The 18,092-nt window shown below is 34.1% G+C and overlaps 3 protein-coding genes across 4 annotated transcripts; 1 reads left to right on the top strand and 2 right to left on the bottom strand.

The window, feature by feature from the left end:
* Positions 1–156: 156 nt before the first annotated feature.
* LOC136068044 (ankyrin repeat-containing protein BDA1-like) lies at positions 157–2,994 on the bottom strand. Its single transcript, XM_065774677.1, has 2 exons — positions 2,198–2,994; positions 157–1,513 (listed from the first exon to the last, which is right to left on the bottom strand). The coding sequence occupies exons 1-2, from the start codon at positions 2,765–2,767 to the stop codon at positions 665–667; spliced, it is 1,419 nt and encodes a 472-aa protein (XP_065630749.1). The 5' UTR covers positions 2,768–2,994; the 3' UTR covers positions 157–664.
* Positions 2,995–8,800: 5,806 nt separating this feature from the next.
* Positions 8,801–11,638, bottom strand: LOC112023531 (ankyrin repeat-containing protein BDA1). The gene is made up of 2 exons (XM_024056140.2): positions 10,842–11,638; positions 8,801–10,157 (listed from the first exon to the last, which is right to left on the bottom strand). Exons 1-2 carry the CDS (start codon positions 11,409–11,411, stop codon positions 9,309–9,311), a joined length of 1,419 nt encoding a protein of 472 aa, XP_023911908.1. The 5' UTR covers positions 11,412–11,638; the 3' UTR covers positions 8,801–9,308.
* A 2,749-nt stretch (positions 11,639–14,387) lies between these two features.
* Positions 14,388–17,992, top strand: LOC112023497 (PHD finger protein ALFIN-LIKE 4). 2 transcript variants are annotated; one of them, XM_065774675.1, is made up of 3 exons: positions 14,388–15,196; positions 15,921–16,056; positions 17,427–17,992. In XM_065774675.1, the coding sequence occupies exons 1-3, from the start codon at positions 15,090–15,092 to the stop codon at positions 17,685–17,687; spliced, it is 504 nt and encodes a 167-aa protein (XP_065630747.1). In that variant the 5' UTR covers positions 14,388–15,089; the 3' UTR covers positions 17,688–17,992. The 2 variants fall into 2 exon arrangements, with proteins under 2 accessions (XP_065630747.1, XP_065630748.1); XM_065774676.1 differs by having other exon boundaries at positions 14,405–15,196; positions 17,430–17,992.
* The last annotated feature ends 100 nt before the right edge of the window (positions 17,993–18,092 follow it).

Genomic DNA, 18,092 nt, shown 5'->3' with positions numbered 1-18,092 from the left:
CCAGATACAGAGGTTACAAGATTTTGATAGAAGCACCAACATTTCCACTCCATATACTTGGAATTGAATACATGAAAGACAGTAGCTCAATTGGTACATGCACAGATTAAATAGAAAATCCAGAGTAAATTTTAAGCAGAAGACAAACAAAAGAAATAAAAAATAAAAAATTTACCCTATCATTTCAGTTTAAGGATGCCTTCAAAAAGATACATGTACAATCAACAGATATAGATTACCAGATTGGCGTATATAGCCCATGGCAGATGATATTTTCAACCAAAACTGCCTCTAGAAACAAAACAAAAAAATACATACAGTGGGTGCCTTCTTACACTTGAAAGGGACAAGACTGGATCTACACAGAACTTTATCAAAGAACTGACATAAATAGTACAACTAACCAATAGAGATCACAAAAATGGTGTATATCTCAACTTAAACAATCCTGATAAAAAATGACTTCCTTCAGCTATTTACCAGTAGAATGCTTTGGCTTTATCTGCAACAAAACTTGCCTAAAGACTACTTCCACACCCATACAACAAATAACATTCCACTGATGACCAACAATCTTGGATATCAGCAACACTAAAACAAGAAGAGCAGAGTTGGGCTATAGGTATAAAAACTGGGAGGATTTCCTTTTATTACAATCTTCACCTCACACTTCTTCTTGGTCATCATCAATTTCAGCATTAGGTACTGCTACCTCTTTCTCCTTAATATAACCATACTTTCTGAGAACCCATAAATTCATACGAATAATATTGCCTATGAACACAACACTAATTAGCACCAACCAGGTTAAGACTGATATCGAAGTAACTTCACGCAGCGTGCCTTGCACTTTTCTTGGGGACATGTGACGTAGAGAGATAAAATAAGTTACCACTTGTGCAGTGATGGCAATCCACAAAATTGCCATTTGAATCCACATCCATCTCCGACGTTTTATAGGTAAACCACTGACAAGTAGAAGAATTATGCTTAGAGATGCGAGGAAAGCAATTGTGTTGAAAATCATGAACTGACCATACTCAATTGTATCGGTGTATGCCATGACTGCTGTTCCAGCAATATGAGGGTCTTTCACAGGGTTCCCATTAACATCAACTGTGAGGTCATCTTGCCACACACCTCCTGGTGGGGTTAATCCAGCTTGAAAGGCCACAGTTGCAATAAGAGATGCCACCACCATCAATGCGCTTCGCTTCCTACCAAGCCAATCAGTATGTTGATGCTTCACTGCTGGTCTCTCTGAACCACTCTCTTTCATGGTTAGTGTTGAGGTTAGAGATTTGTTTATCCAAGGAACTTTTGTTGGAGCCCATTCATGCACAATCGGATGTGTATCTTTTGCACTTAAAGCCCCAGCACCTCGAAGTAATTCGTCAATCTCCATATCCCTCAAATCTCTGGGACTCTGTATCAGAATGTCTAAAGCTGAAGAGCCATTTGTATTCAGTGCATCCACATCCACACAAGTCTTGTCAAGCAAAAATTTTATGGTCTGCAAAATTCATGCATACCCTTTTTGTAAATGAAATGCAATCAACAATACAAGTTAAAATCATTACTTCCATAAGATAAGTCTAAAACATACTTAATTCTTCAGCCTTATACAATTAACCAAAAATACAAACAGTATGATTTCTGACATATGTTAAATTTACAGTAATTTGAAAACACCAGAAACCCAAGAATTTCAATCAGGTGGGATTTTTAATCCTGTTGATATGAGATCTAGTTAAGGCTGCTAAGTTCTTTTCTTTTTTTCCTTTTGTGATTAAGATGGTAGGTGCCAAAAGCTGCTAAGTTTAACATCGTAAAGGAAAAAAACCGAAATTCCACATACAATTGATTAACTACCAATTATTCTCTTAACATTTCCTTAACCCAAAAACATTCTTTTCATTATTTTACTCAACATTAGCTATCTTATGGCTGAAGATTTGGTCACACATTAATACATGTTGCATTCCCTTAATCCCACATTCCATATTCTCACTCCTAGACAAAGATTAAGCCTGAAATTTATAGTCCAAAATTATATAATCAAAATAAAATTACATCAAATGACCAATCTTTTTATATCTATGCAATTAAGCATAAAATATTGAGCAGAGAAAGCATACCCCAATCAATCCAATTACATCAAATAATCATTAGCAAATTAAGTATAATAAGCATATACCTCAATCTGCTTTTTGGACACAGCAATATGCAAAATAGTATTCCCATCACAATCCTTCAAATTCACCAATTCATCATCTTTCCCAATTGCCTCAACCAAAACTTTCAACCCCTCCAACCTATTATGCCCCACACACAAGTGCAGCACCGTTTCAGCTCGGTCCGTGAGCACCCGGGTGGACTCAGCGTTGACTCGTACCAACTCACTCACCACCTTAACTCGGCCCTTGACAGCTGCCACGTGTAGTGGGGTCCTCCCTTCCTGGTTCCTCACCATGCAAAGCTCAGGATCCACCAACAACAGCTCTTTGACTATCTCCGTGTACCCTTTTGCTGATGCAAGGTGCAACGGGGAGGATCCGTGTGAGTCGAACTCGGAGGCCAACTCGGGCTTAAGACTCAGTAACTCCTTGACGAAACCCAAGTGGCCCAACATGGAAGATATGTGGAGAGGAGTCTCCGATACGCAAGAAACAATGGCTCTGTCAAGAAGGAGAGGGTCTTCTAAGAGTAACTCTTTGAGGGTCGCAATGTTTCCTTCCATTGCTGCATCTGAGAGCCTTTTCTCCATCTCTCTCTTCTTCTTCTTTTTTTCTCTTTACCAGGAAAGTTTTTAGCTTTTTGTGTCAGTCTGAGATTTCTTAAGTTCGGGGACTTTGATGAATGGAAGCTGTGTTGGCGAGTGGGGTGTTGTTAGTGGAAGCCAAGACAGCAGCCGAGAGACTTGAATGGAAAGCTGAGGAGCTAGCTTGGTGGATATGTTGAATGCTTGAGATCAAAGGTTTGGAAGTTTGTCGGTTTTACCGCAAATGATAATAAAAAAATTAAAAAAAAAGTATGTGGGCCATATATATTTAGGAAAACTAAAATGGAAGTGGGACCCGAAGAAGTTTCCTAACATTGTTTGACTTTGTTTAGAGGGGAAAAATTGCAAACCAATGTCATTTTTCAAACAATTTCGTCAATTTCGTTGGTTAGGATCATTTTTAAATTATTTAGGAAACTAACCTTTCAAATGTTTAAGACCTGATTTTGGTGTTAAAGAACTCCACGGTAACTTGGAGAAATTGAGTTTTTAAGACTCAAGTTCCACTTGAAATCGAGTTGTTTATATTCAATTTAGCATACCGAAATCGAGTCTTACACAATTAAGATTTTAATTTCCTAAATAATTTGAAAATGATGCTAACTAACGAAATTGTATAGGGATTGGTTGTTACAACCTATGGATAGAACTTACCCTTGAAAATCGACTTGCAATGAGAGGGTACCCAAGAGCTTATAAACATATGATTAAACTTATTCTTAATCTATGTGGGACACTAGGATTATAATATTGGTGTTAGTTTGCAATTTTTCCCTATTTAGAGCATTCACGGAATCACGACTATTTTAGTACTCAAATTCCTAAAAAACTCACTACATCAGTCGTGCCAAAAGTTAAATTTTTAATACCAAACTATGGTAATGAGTAAATCACCATCTTTGGTACTGAAACAATAATCACAAAAAATTAATCAGTATGTATACACACACACACACACACGAGGTTCTGTCATGTGACCACCTCATACGGATAGTATGCGGTTCTGCAATATGGCGTACTCTTTACAAAGAAAATTAAAAGACTCTTAAACCACATTAGAGATAAAAACAAATTTAAAAATAGAACTCTTTATTGCTTTTGGTTCAATATTTCAAGACTAATCTTTGTTTTCTTTGATTCAATGTTTTAAGACTATTATTTGTTTCTTTTGGTTCAATGTTTCAAGATTTTCCCACTATTTTAAAAACCAAACCAACCGGTTCAATCAAAAACCAGTCCAGTAAAAATTTGGTCAAGAATAGGAAAAAACTCAGAACTGGTCCCTTTTTCGAATCTTTGACCGATTCAGTTTTTAAGACTATGATTTTTCCTCTTTCACACACATACACAAAACTCTTTGGATTTCCATTCACCCCTTTGCACTTCTACTCCTTCATATATACATGCTCATTGCCCTTTATGCTATCCCATCTCAAATACACCAAGACCAAAAACTATGTCATTTTACATTTAAACTTTCAATGACACCTACATAATTCCAACAATGTCGTACTATTTGATTCTAACCTGTATGAGTAGGTTGTGACCAAGGAAGGGAGCTTGCATTTTTTATTTAGTGCTAGTAGCTTACAGTTTTGATGTTGAAGTCGAACGTTGTGAATTTTGTGAAGGTTGTGATTTGCTTTGAGTTTTTGGGTGTTTAGGATTTTGATTTGGGAAAGTCATAAATGTATTTTTTTTTTTATAACTAAAGAAAAAAAAACCTTTTAATTGATAATTTATGAAGTTTGCTATTTTTTTTTTTTTAACTTATAATTTGTAAGTTTCTTTATAGTTATTTTACTGCTATTTTGTGTGGTATGAGCCATAGTGATAAAAAGAAAAATCAATGATGATTTCAATGTTTTTTTCACTTTTTTTAAAGGATAAGGAAGGCCAACTAAAGGCAATAAAATTTTGATGCTATTTTTTTTTAACTTATAATTTGTAAGTTTCTTTATAGTTATTTTACTGCTATTTTGTGTGGTATGAGCCATAGTGATAAAAAGAAAAATCAATGATGATTTCAATGTTTTTTCACTTTTTTAAAGGATATGGAAGGCCAACTAAAGGCAATAAAATTTTGATAAATAGATATGATTTTAGCAAATTTCTCTTTGTTTAATCATGTTCTCTTTATGTAGATACTTACAAATGATTTCCTTAATTTCATTAAGATAATGAATTGAGTGTTTGGGATTGGGGTCTCCATATTTGGTTGTGAGAATGGAGTTGTTGAGGAAGTGTTTAGGAGGTTGCTTAAATTTATATAATTTTAGGATATAAAAGTATTTTTTACTTTAAATTTTTATTTATAGATTTCAAAACCATTTAATTAGTTTGAAAAATAAAGTCTTAACAATAAATATTATAATATGTTATAGTCTTATAGTGTTCTACATTTAAAAAAAAAAAAATATATATATATATATATATATATATATATATATATATATATGAATTAAGAAAATCAAGTTTCAAAGTATTTAACAATATTATGGGGCCAAAGGTCTTGTAGCTGAATTGGCACCTCCCCATGCACAAAGTGCTTGGGGTCTAGGAAGAAAGGGTTCGAGCTGCGGGGTTAGCAGCATGTTGTAATTATTTCTCAAAAAAAAAAAAAAACAATATTGTGGGTAAATATAAATATAATACAACAAAGTAAGTATTATATGTAGTTCTTAATATATATAAAGATTTTAAATGAAATTGTAAAGTATCCACGCATTGCGCAGAACATCATCTAGTATTATTTAATTTATTTTAAATGAAAATTAGAGAGATAGACTTGAGTAGTAAAATAAATAATAAAAAAATAATATTTGAATGAAGTAGTAAAAACATAGGTTATTTGATGATGAGTGTATTGTAAAATGAGATGTTAAAATAGATGAAACCGTTTTTTGAGTTGTTAAAAGCTAAATTTTGTAAAACCTTTGATGTGAATGCTAGGTACTTGGGTTCTACTCCAAATTCTTCTTAAAATGACTTATACCGTTCAGACTTTTAAGTCATTTAGACAATCTTACTTAAACTTCCAAAATTCAAAAAAATTTACAATTTTCTATCTAGTTTATATCTATATCTAAAAGTTGACGCGTAACATTTATTGTTATTACACTTTTGTTTAGTCACATTATCATCCACCTATTTTCAACACTCTCTTATTTTATTTTTATTTTTCTTATTAATTTTTCAATTTATTGTTACACGGTCTTCAACCTTTCCCCATCTCTTTTACCATTCATCTATCCACTATTATTTACTTTAATATCACTCTTTCTCTATCATTTTATCTTCCTTTATTGTTCATTTTATTCATTTCTTTATTGTTGGTTTTATTCATTTATTCTTTTATTGGGCTGGCCCTAGTTTTAGTGTTTCTTAAATTAGTTTTTTTCAATTTAAATTTTGGGTTTTTTTTTTTTTTTTTTTCCTATTGGAATTTTTGTTTATAGCTATTGAAGAAGCATAGTTGGAAGGAAAAAAGGTACAGGTCTCTTGGTGCTTCCAGTAGGTTTGTTGCTTATCATATTCCAAATGTTTCAATTTTTTTTTTGGCACATTGTTTCATGTTTTTCAATCAAATGACTATAATATATTTGTCTCTTGAAAGTTTTTGATATATTCGGCCCCACGCTAGGATTTCATTATGTATATTGGGTTATATTTGTATTTTTATATTCAACTTATTTTTTTTTCTTTACTATGTGATAGTCACAATTTTAAAAATTATTTGATTAATAATCTTAAAGACTTTATCTTTGTTAACGTGGTTAAATACTTATATTTATATCTTTCTATCCACATTATTTTTCCTTGAAATGTGTAAAAGCATCACACATGGTTTAATTTACTTGGGGTGAGGTGGGTCTCCACAAGGCCCCAAGGGGCAGGAATGGGGCAAGGTAGTTTGCCCCATGCCCCGGGGCGGGAGGGGGACAAAAAAACAGCAACAACCATGCAGGGCGGGGACAAAGATCACATCCTCTAGCCCCACCCCGCCTCATTGCCATCCCTACTAGTATAGCCTCTTTATCATTGAGCAAAGTCACTTGCTTGGCACTATAGCCTTTTTTTTTTTGGTTAAAAGGGTAATTATCATAACATTAACTAACCAAAAAAGGCGAAGTAGTGGTTGAATGCCTTAGAGAATACAGACTAGAAGCATCCGAGTTAAGCATTACATAAAAACTATCATAAGGAGAAAGCTCTAAAACAACAAAATCCTCTATGAGGGAGCATCCTCCTTTGGCAAGTGAGTCCACGCAGCGGATGGCCTCCTGAAAAGCATGAATAACTCTGACTTGTTAGAACCGGTTCAGGAGGAATTTGCAGTCATTCAACTAGAAGGTTTCCTAGATAAGACAAGATCAACAACAACTTTTGTATCAAGTTCTACAAGAAGTTGGGTGATTCCAAGTTGAGAGGCTAAGATAAAACCATCCCTTAGAGCCCAAAATTCAGCAGTTATATTTATTGCCACTCCAATATTTCTCATATAACCCTTGACCCCCTTGGCAGTCTCGGATCAGACGTCCCCCTCCAGCCTTCCTTGCAAACATGATAAGCTGACAATTTGAAAATAATAATAATAATAATAATAATAATAATAAAACACAACGTTTCTAGTTAATGGTTTTTATTTTGACCTTGATTATTTTATTAAAATGAGATTGTGATTCAAAGTCAAACCCAAAGAAATAGCGCTTAGGAATGTTCTTAAACAAGTATATCATTGCAGAAGTTCAAGGTTGACCCCGACCCAAGTGTGAATGCTTAGTTTATGTATTGAACATGCCAAGATCATGTTGGACTATTTTTACTTTTTTATTAACCTGTAGATGCTACGGTTGGTTTCATACAATAATCAGGTTCTCCATGAGGGCAAAAATACACCATTTCAGAAATTTTGTAATAGCCTGGATCTTATATTGGCAGGTACAAAGAAGCATTCATAGAGAATCAAATCCAAGGGACCAACATAGATAATGGTCATAACACTAGACGTAGGAAACGAAAGGCAAAGCAATGAAAAATTGGCAAGCATTGATTATTCTAGACAAGGCTAAATAATCTTTGGTGGCAGCATTGGCTGCAATACTAATGGTAAGGAAAATATTAAGTTGCTTGCTACGAGGGAGGCTATCATTCAAACTAGAAAGATGGGTTTGCAAAAGTTGATTTTGTTAATCACTCCAAAGGAAATTGAGAGGCTAGTAAATAGCAGTGTCTGGTCTGTGCAACTGTATTGGAGGTCATAAGAGCTATAGAGCATGAACGGATGAGAATGTGTTTTTACTGTTCCAAGGAATGTAACAGAAGCAGCTTGTATTCTAGCTAGAATTGAGGCTAGTAAATATATGAATATTAACAGTGGTGTACTAATTTTTTTAAAATATTCCTCAATTTGCGTGTGTGTAAAGTTGTATGGCTTGCAGTGTTTATGTCTACAGTGCTCCGTCTCCCTGCTGATAGAAAAATGTCCAGTCAGTTTGGCACTTTCATCAAACCCAAAGAAAGATTAGCAAATCATTTTCAGCTTATTTAGATTAAGCAATCTAATTTTTTCACATTTAAAGATTAAAAATTCTAATAATTGGCATGAAATCATTAATAAAACAGTGAAGCATCTGGTGGACGAAGAGAGAAAGAAGGCTCTAAATTCTACAAGCATGTTGGCTGAAATGCCAGAGTCTATAGTTATGGACAAGGATCCTCTCCATTTCAAGTGAAATGGATTTAATCCTAGTCCTTGGCAGTCGTACCTCAACTCACCACCCTCCTCACTGGGAATTAATAAGATGGCAATTGATAGAAGTATTATTTGTATACAAATCTTAACACCCATGATTTTTGTTTCCAGATACAGAGGTTACAAGATTTTGATAGAAGCACCAACATTTCCACTCCATATACTTGGAATTGAATACATGAAAGACAGTAGCTCAATTGGTACATGCACAGATTAAATAGAAAATCCAGAGTAAATTTTAAGCAGAAGACAAACAAAAGAAATAAAAAATAAAAAATTTACCCTATCATTTCAGTTTAAGGATGCCTTCAAAAAGATACATGTACAATCAACAGATATAGATTACCAGATTGGCGTATATAGCCCATGGCAGATGATATTTTCAACCAAAACTGCCTCTAGAAACAAAACAAAAAAATACATACAGTGGGTGCCTTCTTACACTTGAAAGGGACAAGACTGGATCTACACAGAACTTTATCAAAGAACTGACATAAATAGTACAACTAACCAATAGAGATCACAAAAATGGTGTATATCTCAACTTAAACAATCCTGATAAAAAATGACTTCCTTCAGCTATTTACCAGTAGAATGCTTTGGCTTTATCTGCAACAAAACTTGCCTAAAGACTACTTCCACACCCATACAACAAATAACATTCCACTGATGACCAACAATCTTGGATATCAGCAACACTAAAACAAGAAGAGCAGAGTTGGGCTATAGGTATAAAAACTGGGAGGATTTCCTTTTATTACAATCTTCACCTCACACTTCTTCTTGGTCATCATCAATTTCAGCATTAGGTACTGCTACCTCTTTCTCCTTAATATAACCATACTTTCTGAGAACCCATAAATTCATACGAATAATATTGCCTATGAACACAACACTAATTAGCACCAACCAGGTTAAGACTGATATCGAAGTAACTTCACGCAGCGTGCCTTGCACTTTTCTTGGGGACATGTGACGTAGAGAGATAAAATAAGTTACCACTTGTGCAGTGATGGCAATCCACAAAATTGCCATTTGAATCCACATCCATCTCCGACGTTTTATAGGTAAACCACTGACAAGTAGAAGAATTATGCTTAGAGATGCGAGGAAAGCAATTGTGTTGAAAATCATGAACTGACCATACTCAATTGTATCGGTGTATGCCATGACTGCTGTTCCAGCAATATGAGGGTCTTTCACAGGGTTCCCATTAACATCAACTGTGAGGTCATCTTGCCACACACCTCCTGGTGGGGTTAATCCAGCTTGAAAGGCCACAGTTGCAATAAGAGATGCCACCACCATCAATGCGCTTCGCTTCCTACCAAGCCAATCAGTATGTTGATGCTTCACTGCTGGTCTCTCTGAACCACTCTCTTTCATGGTTAGTGTTGAGGTTAGAGATTTGTTTATCCAAGGAACTTTTGTTGGAGCCCATTCATGCACAATCGGATGTGTATCTTTTGCACTTAAAGCCCCAGCACCTCGAAGTAATTCGTCAATCTCCATATCCCTCAAATCTCTGGGACTCTGTATCAGAATGTCTAAAGCTGAAGAGCCATTTGTATTCAGTGCATCCACATCCACACAAGTCTTGTCAAGCAAAAATTTTATGGTCTGCAAAATTCATGCATACCCTTTTTGTAAATGAAATGCAATCAACAATACAAGTTAAAATCATTACTTCCATAAGATAAGTCTAAAACATACTTAATTCTTCAGCCTTATACAATTAACCAAAAATACAAACAGTATGATTTCTGACATATGTTAAATTTACAGTAATTTGAAAACACCAGAAACCCAAGAATTTCAATCAGGTGGGATTTTTAATCCTGTTGATATGAGATCTAGTTAAGGCTGCTAAGTTCTTTTCTTTTTTTCCTTTTGTGATTAAGATGGTAGGTGCCAAAAGCTGCTAAGTTTAACATCGTAAAGGAAAAAAACCGAAATTCCACATACAATTGATTAACTACCAATTATTCTCTTAACATTTCCTTAACCCAAAAACATTCTTTTCATTATTTTACTCAACATTAGCTATCTTATGGCTGAAGATTTGGTCACACATTAATACATGTTGCATTCCCTTAATCCCACATTCCATATTCTCACTCCTAGACAAAGATTAAGCCTGAAATTTATAGTCCAAAATTATATAATCAAAATAAAATTACATCAAATGACCAATCTTTTTATATCTATGCAATTAAGCATAAAATATTGAGCAGAGAAAGCATACCCCAATCAATCCAATTACATCAAATAATCATTAGCAAATTAAGTATAATAAGCATATACCTCAATCTGCTTTTTGGACACAGCAATATGCAAAATAGTATTCCCATCACAATCCTTCAAATTCACCAATTCATCATCTTTCCCAATTGCCTCAACCAAAACTTTCAACCCCTCCAACCTATTATGCCCCACACACAAGTGCAGCACCGTTTCAGCTCGGTCCGTGAGCACCCGGGTGGACTCAGCGTTGACTCGTACCAACTCACTCACCACCTTAACTCGGCCCTTGACAGCTGCCACGTGTAGTGGGGTCCTCCCTTCCTGGTTCCTCACCATGCAAAGCTCAGGATCCACCAACAACAGCTCTTTGACTATCTCCGTGTACCCTTTTGCTGATGCAAGGTGCAACGGGGAGGATCCGTGTGAGTCGAACTCGGAGGCCAACTCGGGCTTAAGACTCAGTAACTCCTTGACGAAACCCAAGTGGCCCAACATGGAAGATATGTGGAGAGGAGTCTCCGATACGCAAGAAACAATGGCTCTGTCAAGAAGGAGAGGGTCTTCTAAGAGTAACTCTTTGAGGGTCGCAATGTTTCCTTCCATTGCTGCATCTGAGAGCCTTTTCTCCATCTCTCTCTTCTTCTTCTTTTTTTCTCTTTACCAGGAAAGTTTTTAGCTTTTTGTGTCAGTCTGAGATTTCTTAAGTTCGGGGACTTTGATGAATGGAAGCTGTGTTGGCGAGTGGGGTGTTGTTAGTGGAAGCCAAGACAGCAGCCGAGAGACTTGAATGGAAAGCTGAGGAGCTAGCTTGGTGGATATGTTGAATGCTTGAGATCAAAGGTTTGGAAGTTTGTCGGTTTTACCGCAAATGATAATAAAAAAATTAAAAAAAAAGTATGTGGGGCCATATATATTTAGGAAAACTAAAATGGAAGTGGGACCCGAAGAAGTTTCCTAACATTGTTTGACTTTGTTTAGAGGGGAAAAATTGCAAACCAATGTCATTTTTCAAACAATTTCGTCAATTTCGTTGGTTAGGATCATTTTTAAATTATTTAGGAAACTAACCTTTCAAATGTTTAAGACCTGATTTTGGTGTTAAAGAACTCCACGGTAACTTGGAGAAATTGAGTTTTTAAGACTCAAGTTCCACTTGAAATCGAGTTGTTTATATTCAATTTAGCATACCGAAATCGAGTCTTACACAATTAAGATTTTAATTTCCTAAATAATTTGAAAATGATGCTAACTAACGAAATTGTATAGGGATTGGTTGTTACAACCTATGGATAGAACTTACCCTTGAAAATCGACTTGCAATGAGAGGGTACCCAAGAGCTTATAAACATATGATTAAACTTATTCTTAATCTATGTGGGACACTAGGATTATAATATTGGTGTTAGTTTGCAATTTTTCCCTATTTAGAGCATTCACGGAATCACGACTATTTTAGTACTCAAATTCCTAAAAAACTCACTACATCAGTCGTGCCAAAAGTTAAATTTTTAATACCAAACTATGGTAATGAGTAAATCACCATCTTTGGTACTGAAACAATAATCACAAAAAATTAATCAGTATGTATACACACACACACACACACGAGGTTCTGTCATGTGACCACCTCATACGGATAGTATGCGGTTCTGCAATATGGCGTACTCTTTACAAAGAAAATTAAAAGACTCTTAAACCACATTAGAGATAAAAACAAATTTAAAAATAGAACTCTTTATTGCTTTTGGTTCAATATTTCAAGACTAATCTTTGTTTTCTTTGATTCAATGTTTTAAGACTATTATTTGTTTCTTTTGGTTCAATGTTTCAAGATTTTCCCACTATTTTAAAAACCAAACCAACCGGTTCAATCAAAAACCAGTCCAGTAAAAATTTGGTCAAGAATAGGAAAAAACTCAGAACTGGTCCCTTTTTCGAATCTTTGACCGATTCAGTTTTTAAGACTATGATTTTTCCTCTTTCACACACATACACAAAACTCTTTGGATTTCCATTCACCCCTTTGCACTTCTACTCCTTCATATATACATGCTCATTGCCCTTTATGCTATCCCATCTCAAATACACCAAGACCAAAAACTATGTCATTTTACATTTAAACTTTCAATGACACCTACATAATTCCAACAATGTCGTACTATTTGATTCTAACCTGTATGAGTAGGTTGTGACCAAGGAAGGGAGCTTGCATTTTTTATTTAGTGCTAGTAGCTTACAGTTTTGATGTTGAAGTCGAACGTTGTGAATTTTGTGAAGGTTGTGATTTGCTTTGAGTTTTTGGGTGTTTAGGATTTTGATTTGGGAAAGTCATAAATGTATTTTTTTTTTTATAACTAAAGAAAAAAAAAACCTTTTAATTGATAATTTATGAAGTTTGCTATTTTTTTTTTTTTAACTTATAATTTGTAAGTTTCTTTATAGTTATTTTACTGCTATTTTGTGTGGTATGAGCCATAGTGATAAAAAGAAAAATCAATGATGATTTCAATGTTTTTTTCACTTTTTTTAAAGGATAAGGAAGGCCAACTAAAGGCAATAAAATTTTGATGCTATTTTTTTTTTAACTTATAATTTGTAAGTTTCTTTATAGTTATTTTACTGCTATTTTGTGTGGTATGAGCCATAGTGATAAAAAGAAAAATCAATGATGATTTCAATGTTTTTTCACTTTTTTTAAAGGATATGGAAGGCCAACTAAAGGCAATAAAATTTTGATAAATAGATATGATTTTAGCAAATTTCTCTTTGTTTAATCATGTTCTCTTTATGTAGATACTTACAAATGATTTCCTTAATTTCATTAAGATAATGAATTGAGTGTTTGGGATTGGGGTCTCCATATTTGGTTGTGAGAATGGAGTTGTTGAGGAAGTGTTTAGGAGGTTGCTTAAATTTATATAATTTTAGGATATAAAAGTATTTTTTACTTTAAATTTTTATTTATAGATTTCAAAACCATTTAATTAGTTTGAAAAATAAAGTCTTAACAATAAATATTATAATATGTTATAGTCTTATAGTGTTCTACATTTAAAAAAAAAATATATATATATATAGATATATATTGCTTTACAGTGTGAATATTTTGTTCGCCTATGCACTTGCTGAGTGTGTAATTAACATCATTTGCCAGATTTTTTAAGTTTAATGTTTTTGTTCGAGGAATGAATTGTGCCAAAGATGCAATTTTTATTTAATGAATTCTGGTAAATGCTGGAGTTGTTTTATATGTAAGGTGTGTTTCAAAGTTCATGCTGATTCTCAGAAAAGAAAGGAAAAAAGTTCATACTATTGGGAATTGTTTATTGTTTGTTTACTTTGATTATTCACTTAATTTGTTTTACGATTAAGAGTTTGAACTTCGTGTAATGTAAGGGTGCAATTCATTGGTGAACTTCTTCTAAGAGTTTGACATGCTTACTTATCAATCAAAAAAAGAGTTTGACACACTTGGTTTGATATTTTTGATTTCAATACTGCTGTGGGTTTTGCATTTTCATTAATATTACAAAGTATGAGTTTTTCGTTTTCTTTCTTGTAGTAATTCTATGGAGAGATGATTATCCTTTTTCTTTTCTTTTTTTTTCCTTTTTATTTATATGATGTTTGGATATTTGAAGATCTTTATGGCAGATTCAATTGCTTTGACGAAGAAATTGTACAATGTAAAAAGGAGTTCTGGGACAAAACTAGCTTTGGGCTTCAAATGTGTATATTTTTAAGCATTTCTTTTATCTTCCAATTAAATGTAAGATTAATGTACTTGTTATTTGGACTTGGTGTCTTAGTATTGAACAGCCTGAATGAATAGTAACTGTGTATTAATTCTCTGGGTGACTATGTTGGCAAAACATGGTGGTCAGCAGCTACAATTCTTTCAGTTATTCAGCTAGCTTGACCATTTTTAGGACATTGAGTGAGCACCATGGCATTTACTGTATCTTAAATTATGTGGTAGTTGCATCCTGTAATCCCACTTAACATTTCTTATGGAAATTTCATGTTTTGCACAGATATGGGATATATTAGATTTGGTTATGGTTTTGTATTGTAAGTAATATATAGAATATGCTAAATTAAAAAGATGACCTTTTCATATACTTGCTGTGGCTACCTACTGACTGTTACTGATGCCTATTGTATTTGACTGACTGGTGCCTGTTAGAGAAGGAGAATCTTTGCCTTTATGGATTCCCTAATGAACAGTGGGAAGTTAATTTACCTGCTGAAGAAGTGCCACCGGAGCTCCCAGAGCCTGCTTTAGGAATCAACTTTGCCAGAGATGGCATGCAAGAAAAGGACTGGCTTTCTCTGGTTGCTGTTCACAGCGATGCATGGTTACTTTCAGTGGCATTTTATTTTGGTGCCAGATTTGGTTTTGATAAAGCTGACAGGTATATCCAGAAGCTCTAGAAATTTTATATATGTAGTAATTGTGATGATCAATGAAATTCAATACAGCTGTTTATAAATCTTCTTCCTCTATTAAACTATGCCTTTTACAACTTCTGATGTTATATTTTATTTTTGTAGCCCTTATCAAATAGTTTTTCCCTTCCAATGTGATTCTGCCTTGTTTGACTTGAAAAATATGGTGTAAAGCATATCAAATAAAACAAATTTATCATTAACATAAAGGCCTCATCAGCCTTCATGATAAGGATTTCTTTTGTGTTTGCAAGCTTGCTATACATGTTTGTACTTTTGGATTTTAATTTTTCAGTTTCTCATCTATGATCTATGTGTAAGTGCTAGTGTGTGTGTGTGTGTATAGGTTTCTCATTCCTTGTGGTTGAGCTTTGTGTTTGTTAAATCAGTGCATGCAGCATGCGTGTCTTTTTAGAGCCTAAATCCTGTGGGACTTAGTAACAATAGACAATGGCGCTTGATTGTTGACATTTGACATTGATTGTTGGTTTCTAATCTGTGTGGGGAACAATTGGAATGAACTCAGACAAAAAAGAAAATTAATTAATAAGTTGAAAGTTAGAAGCCACCATTAACTTGTATGTGTTGTCATTGAAAAGAAGCCTCAAACTTTGAGTAATGTTTGGCATGACATTTTAGGTTATGCTTAATATTTTCTTATTTACCAATTAAAATGCATTTCTGATGCAGGAAACGTCTCTTCACTATGATAAATGATTTGCCAACAATATTTGAAGTTGTAACTGGAACTGCAAAGAAACAGTCAAAGGAGAAGTCATCAGTTTCAAATCACAGCAGCAACAAACCCAAGTCAGGCTCAAAAGGGGTAAAATAAAGATATACTTTCTTCTCATTTTGTATCTGTCACTTCTATGATTTTATCCTTTGCTGTGTCTGACAAAGAAGCTTGTTGTATGCATCAAGGCTAATGTGAGCTCACATATTCTTTTTGTATGTTTCTTAGTATTTCTAATGTTAATTTTGAATGTAGAAAATGCTTGACTGTTGATAGGTGTTAATGGCATGGAGCATTCACATCAAGGATCTCAAAAATATAGCATTTAGCAACTCAAAAAACCTACTTTATCAATTTTAACAACTCACTTTACAATTCATCCCACATCAAAGTTTCTATTTTTTTACCATTTCATTTATAATAATATAAACAACTCATTAAAATAATAAAAAACAATCACCACTAAAACCAACCACCACAAAATCATTAAAAAATAATAGCAAGTTGCTACAGTGAGCTCTCATTTATGAGAGTTCACTGTAGCAGGATGTCAAATTTTTTTAGATATGGTATCTTTGATGGAGCATATTTTTGTGGTTTAAGATGCTAAAAATAGCTTTTGAGTGGGTTTGACACCTCTGTTGTGAATGCTACCTCCCCCTGTTTGGGGAGGGCTTGTCTGGTAAAAGGAAATTTAATAATGATGAGAACCTGTTCAGAAGTTATGCGTAATTGAGACCTTTCTTTTCTCATGCTGAACTCTATTTGTGCATATATTGATGCTTAAAATGCAGATCCTAGGTTAGTTGCCTTTTGTTGTTTGTGACTTTGTTCCATGAGGGATTGGATGTAGTAAACTGGATCGTTGGCTGGATGATGAATTGTAATGTTAAAGCAATTTAGTGATAAAAAGAGACTTTTAATTTTGTGCCTGTATGCAGTTTGAATTTTGCATAAAGTGTCTTTGTGCAATTAATGAAGACATTCATTGAATTCGTGTCATAGGCCCTTGTGATTTGCAATTTTTGTGACCGGAGACATGTCTCATCCTCATTGTTCCAAAACATGCTTTTAAGTGATTTGTTTCCACTTTTAGGTTTAATTTTGACCTCTGTCATATAATAAGGTTTAGTTGAATTAAGTTGATTTTTAAAATGAACTGTAGTTAATCTAAATGTATTCACTAATTCTCGTTAATATTTCCAATAAGTGGTGCTACTTAATATAAGTTCTCTCATGTTGTTCCTGTCGAACAGTGATGCCTGTTTGCATTGAATACTTTCTAATTTTTATGTTAATTTCTTGTTAAGTTATTATCTGTGGCTTAGTAATTAATTTGTTGTTCTTTTTTTGATAGTTGATATGGTCTCAAATGCTTTCTTTCTTTATTTATTTTTATAATTGATATATTATTTTTATGTCTCTGCTGCTTTGGTATTTGCTTTAATTGGCCATAAAAGCAGCGAGGATCTGAATCAGTCAAATTTCCAAAGCCAACAAAGGATGAGGATGAGGTAGTGGATGAAGAAGATGACGACGAGCATGGGGAGACCTTGTGCGGTGCTTGTGGAGAGAACTATGCTGCAGATGAGTTCTGGATATGCTGTGACATATGTGAGAAATGGTTCCATGGCAAATGTGTGAAGATCACCCCTGCAAGGGCTGAGCACATCAAGCAATACAAGTGCCCCTCATGCAGCAACAAGAGAGCGCGTCCTTGATATTAAAGTGAGGTGGGTTAATTCTCACCCCTTGTTACTCATCAAAATTAAAAATTCTCACCCCTTGTAATTCTCTTATGTTGAACTCAGCTAACTATTTAGTTGGTCAGGTTTTGTGTTGTGCCATTTTAGCACTGCATATGTATTCAGTACTTTGGTCTTGGGAATCTTGTCATTTAAACCTGTTAAATATTTGGTAGTTTGCAGGTTTTGAACATTGTCCACTATTTATTCTGAAGTGGGATGCATATCTCCACTGTGTAAGAAAGCATTTTCCCAGTTTAAGTTCAGTAGGTTTTAATTTATCCTTGCCTTATTTCGTATATAATTTTTTACTAGTATTATTTCAGTTTCATGTGACAGCATAGAACGTGCTTTGTAGCTTTTTGTGATACGAAAGGTTAT

Source organism: Quercus suber, unplaced genomic scaffold (assembly GCF_002906115.3).
Source record: "Quercus suber isolate HL8 unplaced genomic scaffold, Cork oak 2.0 scaffold_96, whole genome shotgun sequence".
Classification (NCBI taxonomy): domain Eukaryota; kingdom Viridiplantae; phylum Streptophyta; class Magnoliopsida; order Fagales; family Fagaceae; genus Quercus; species Quercus suber.
The sequence above is the reverse complement of the archived record's forward strand: the minus strand, read 5'-3'. Positions and strand labels throughout refer to the sequence as shown.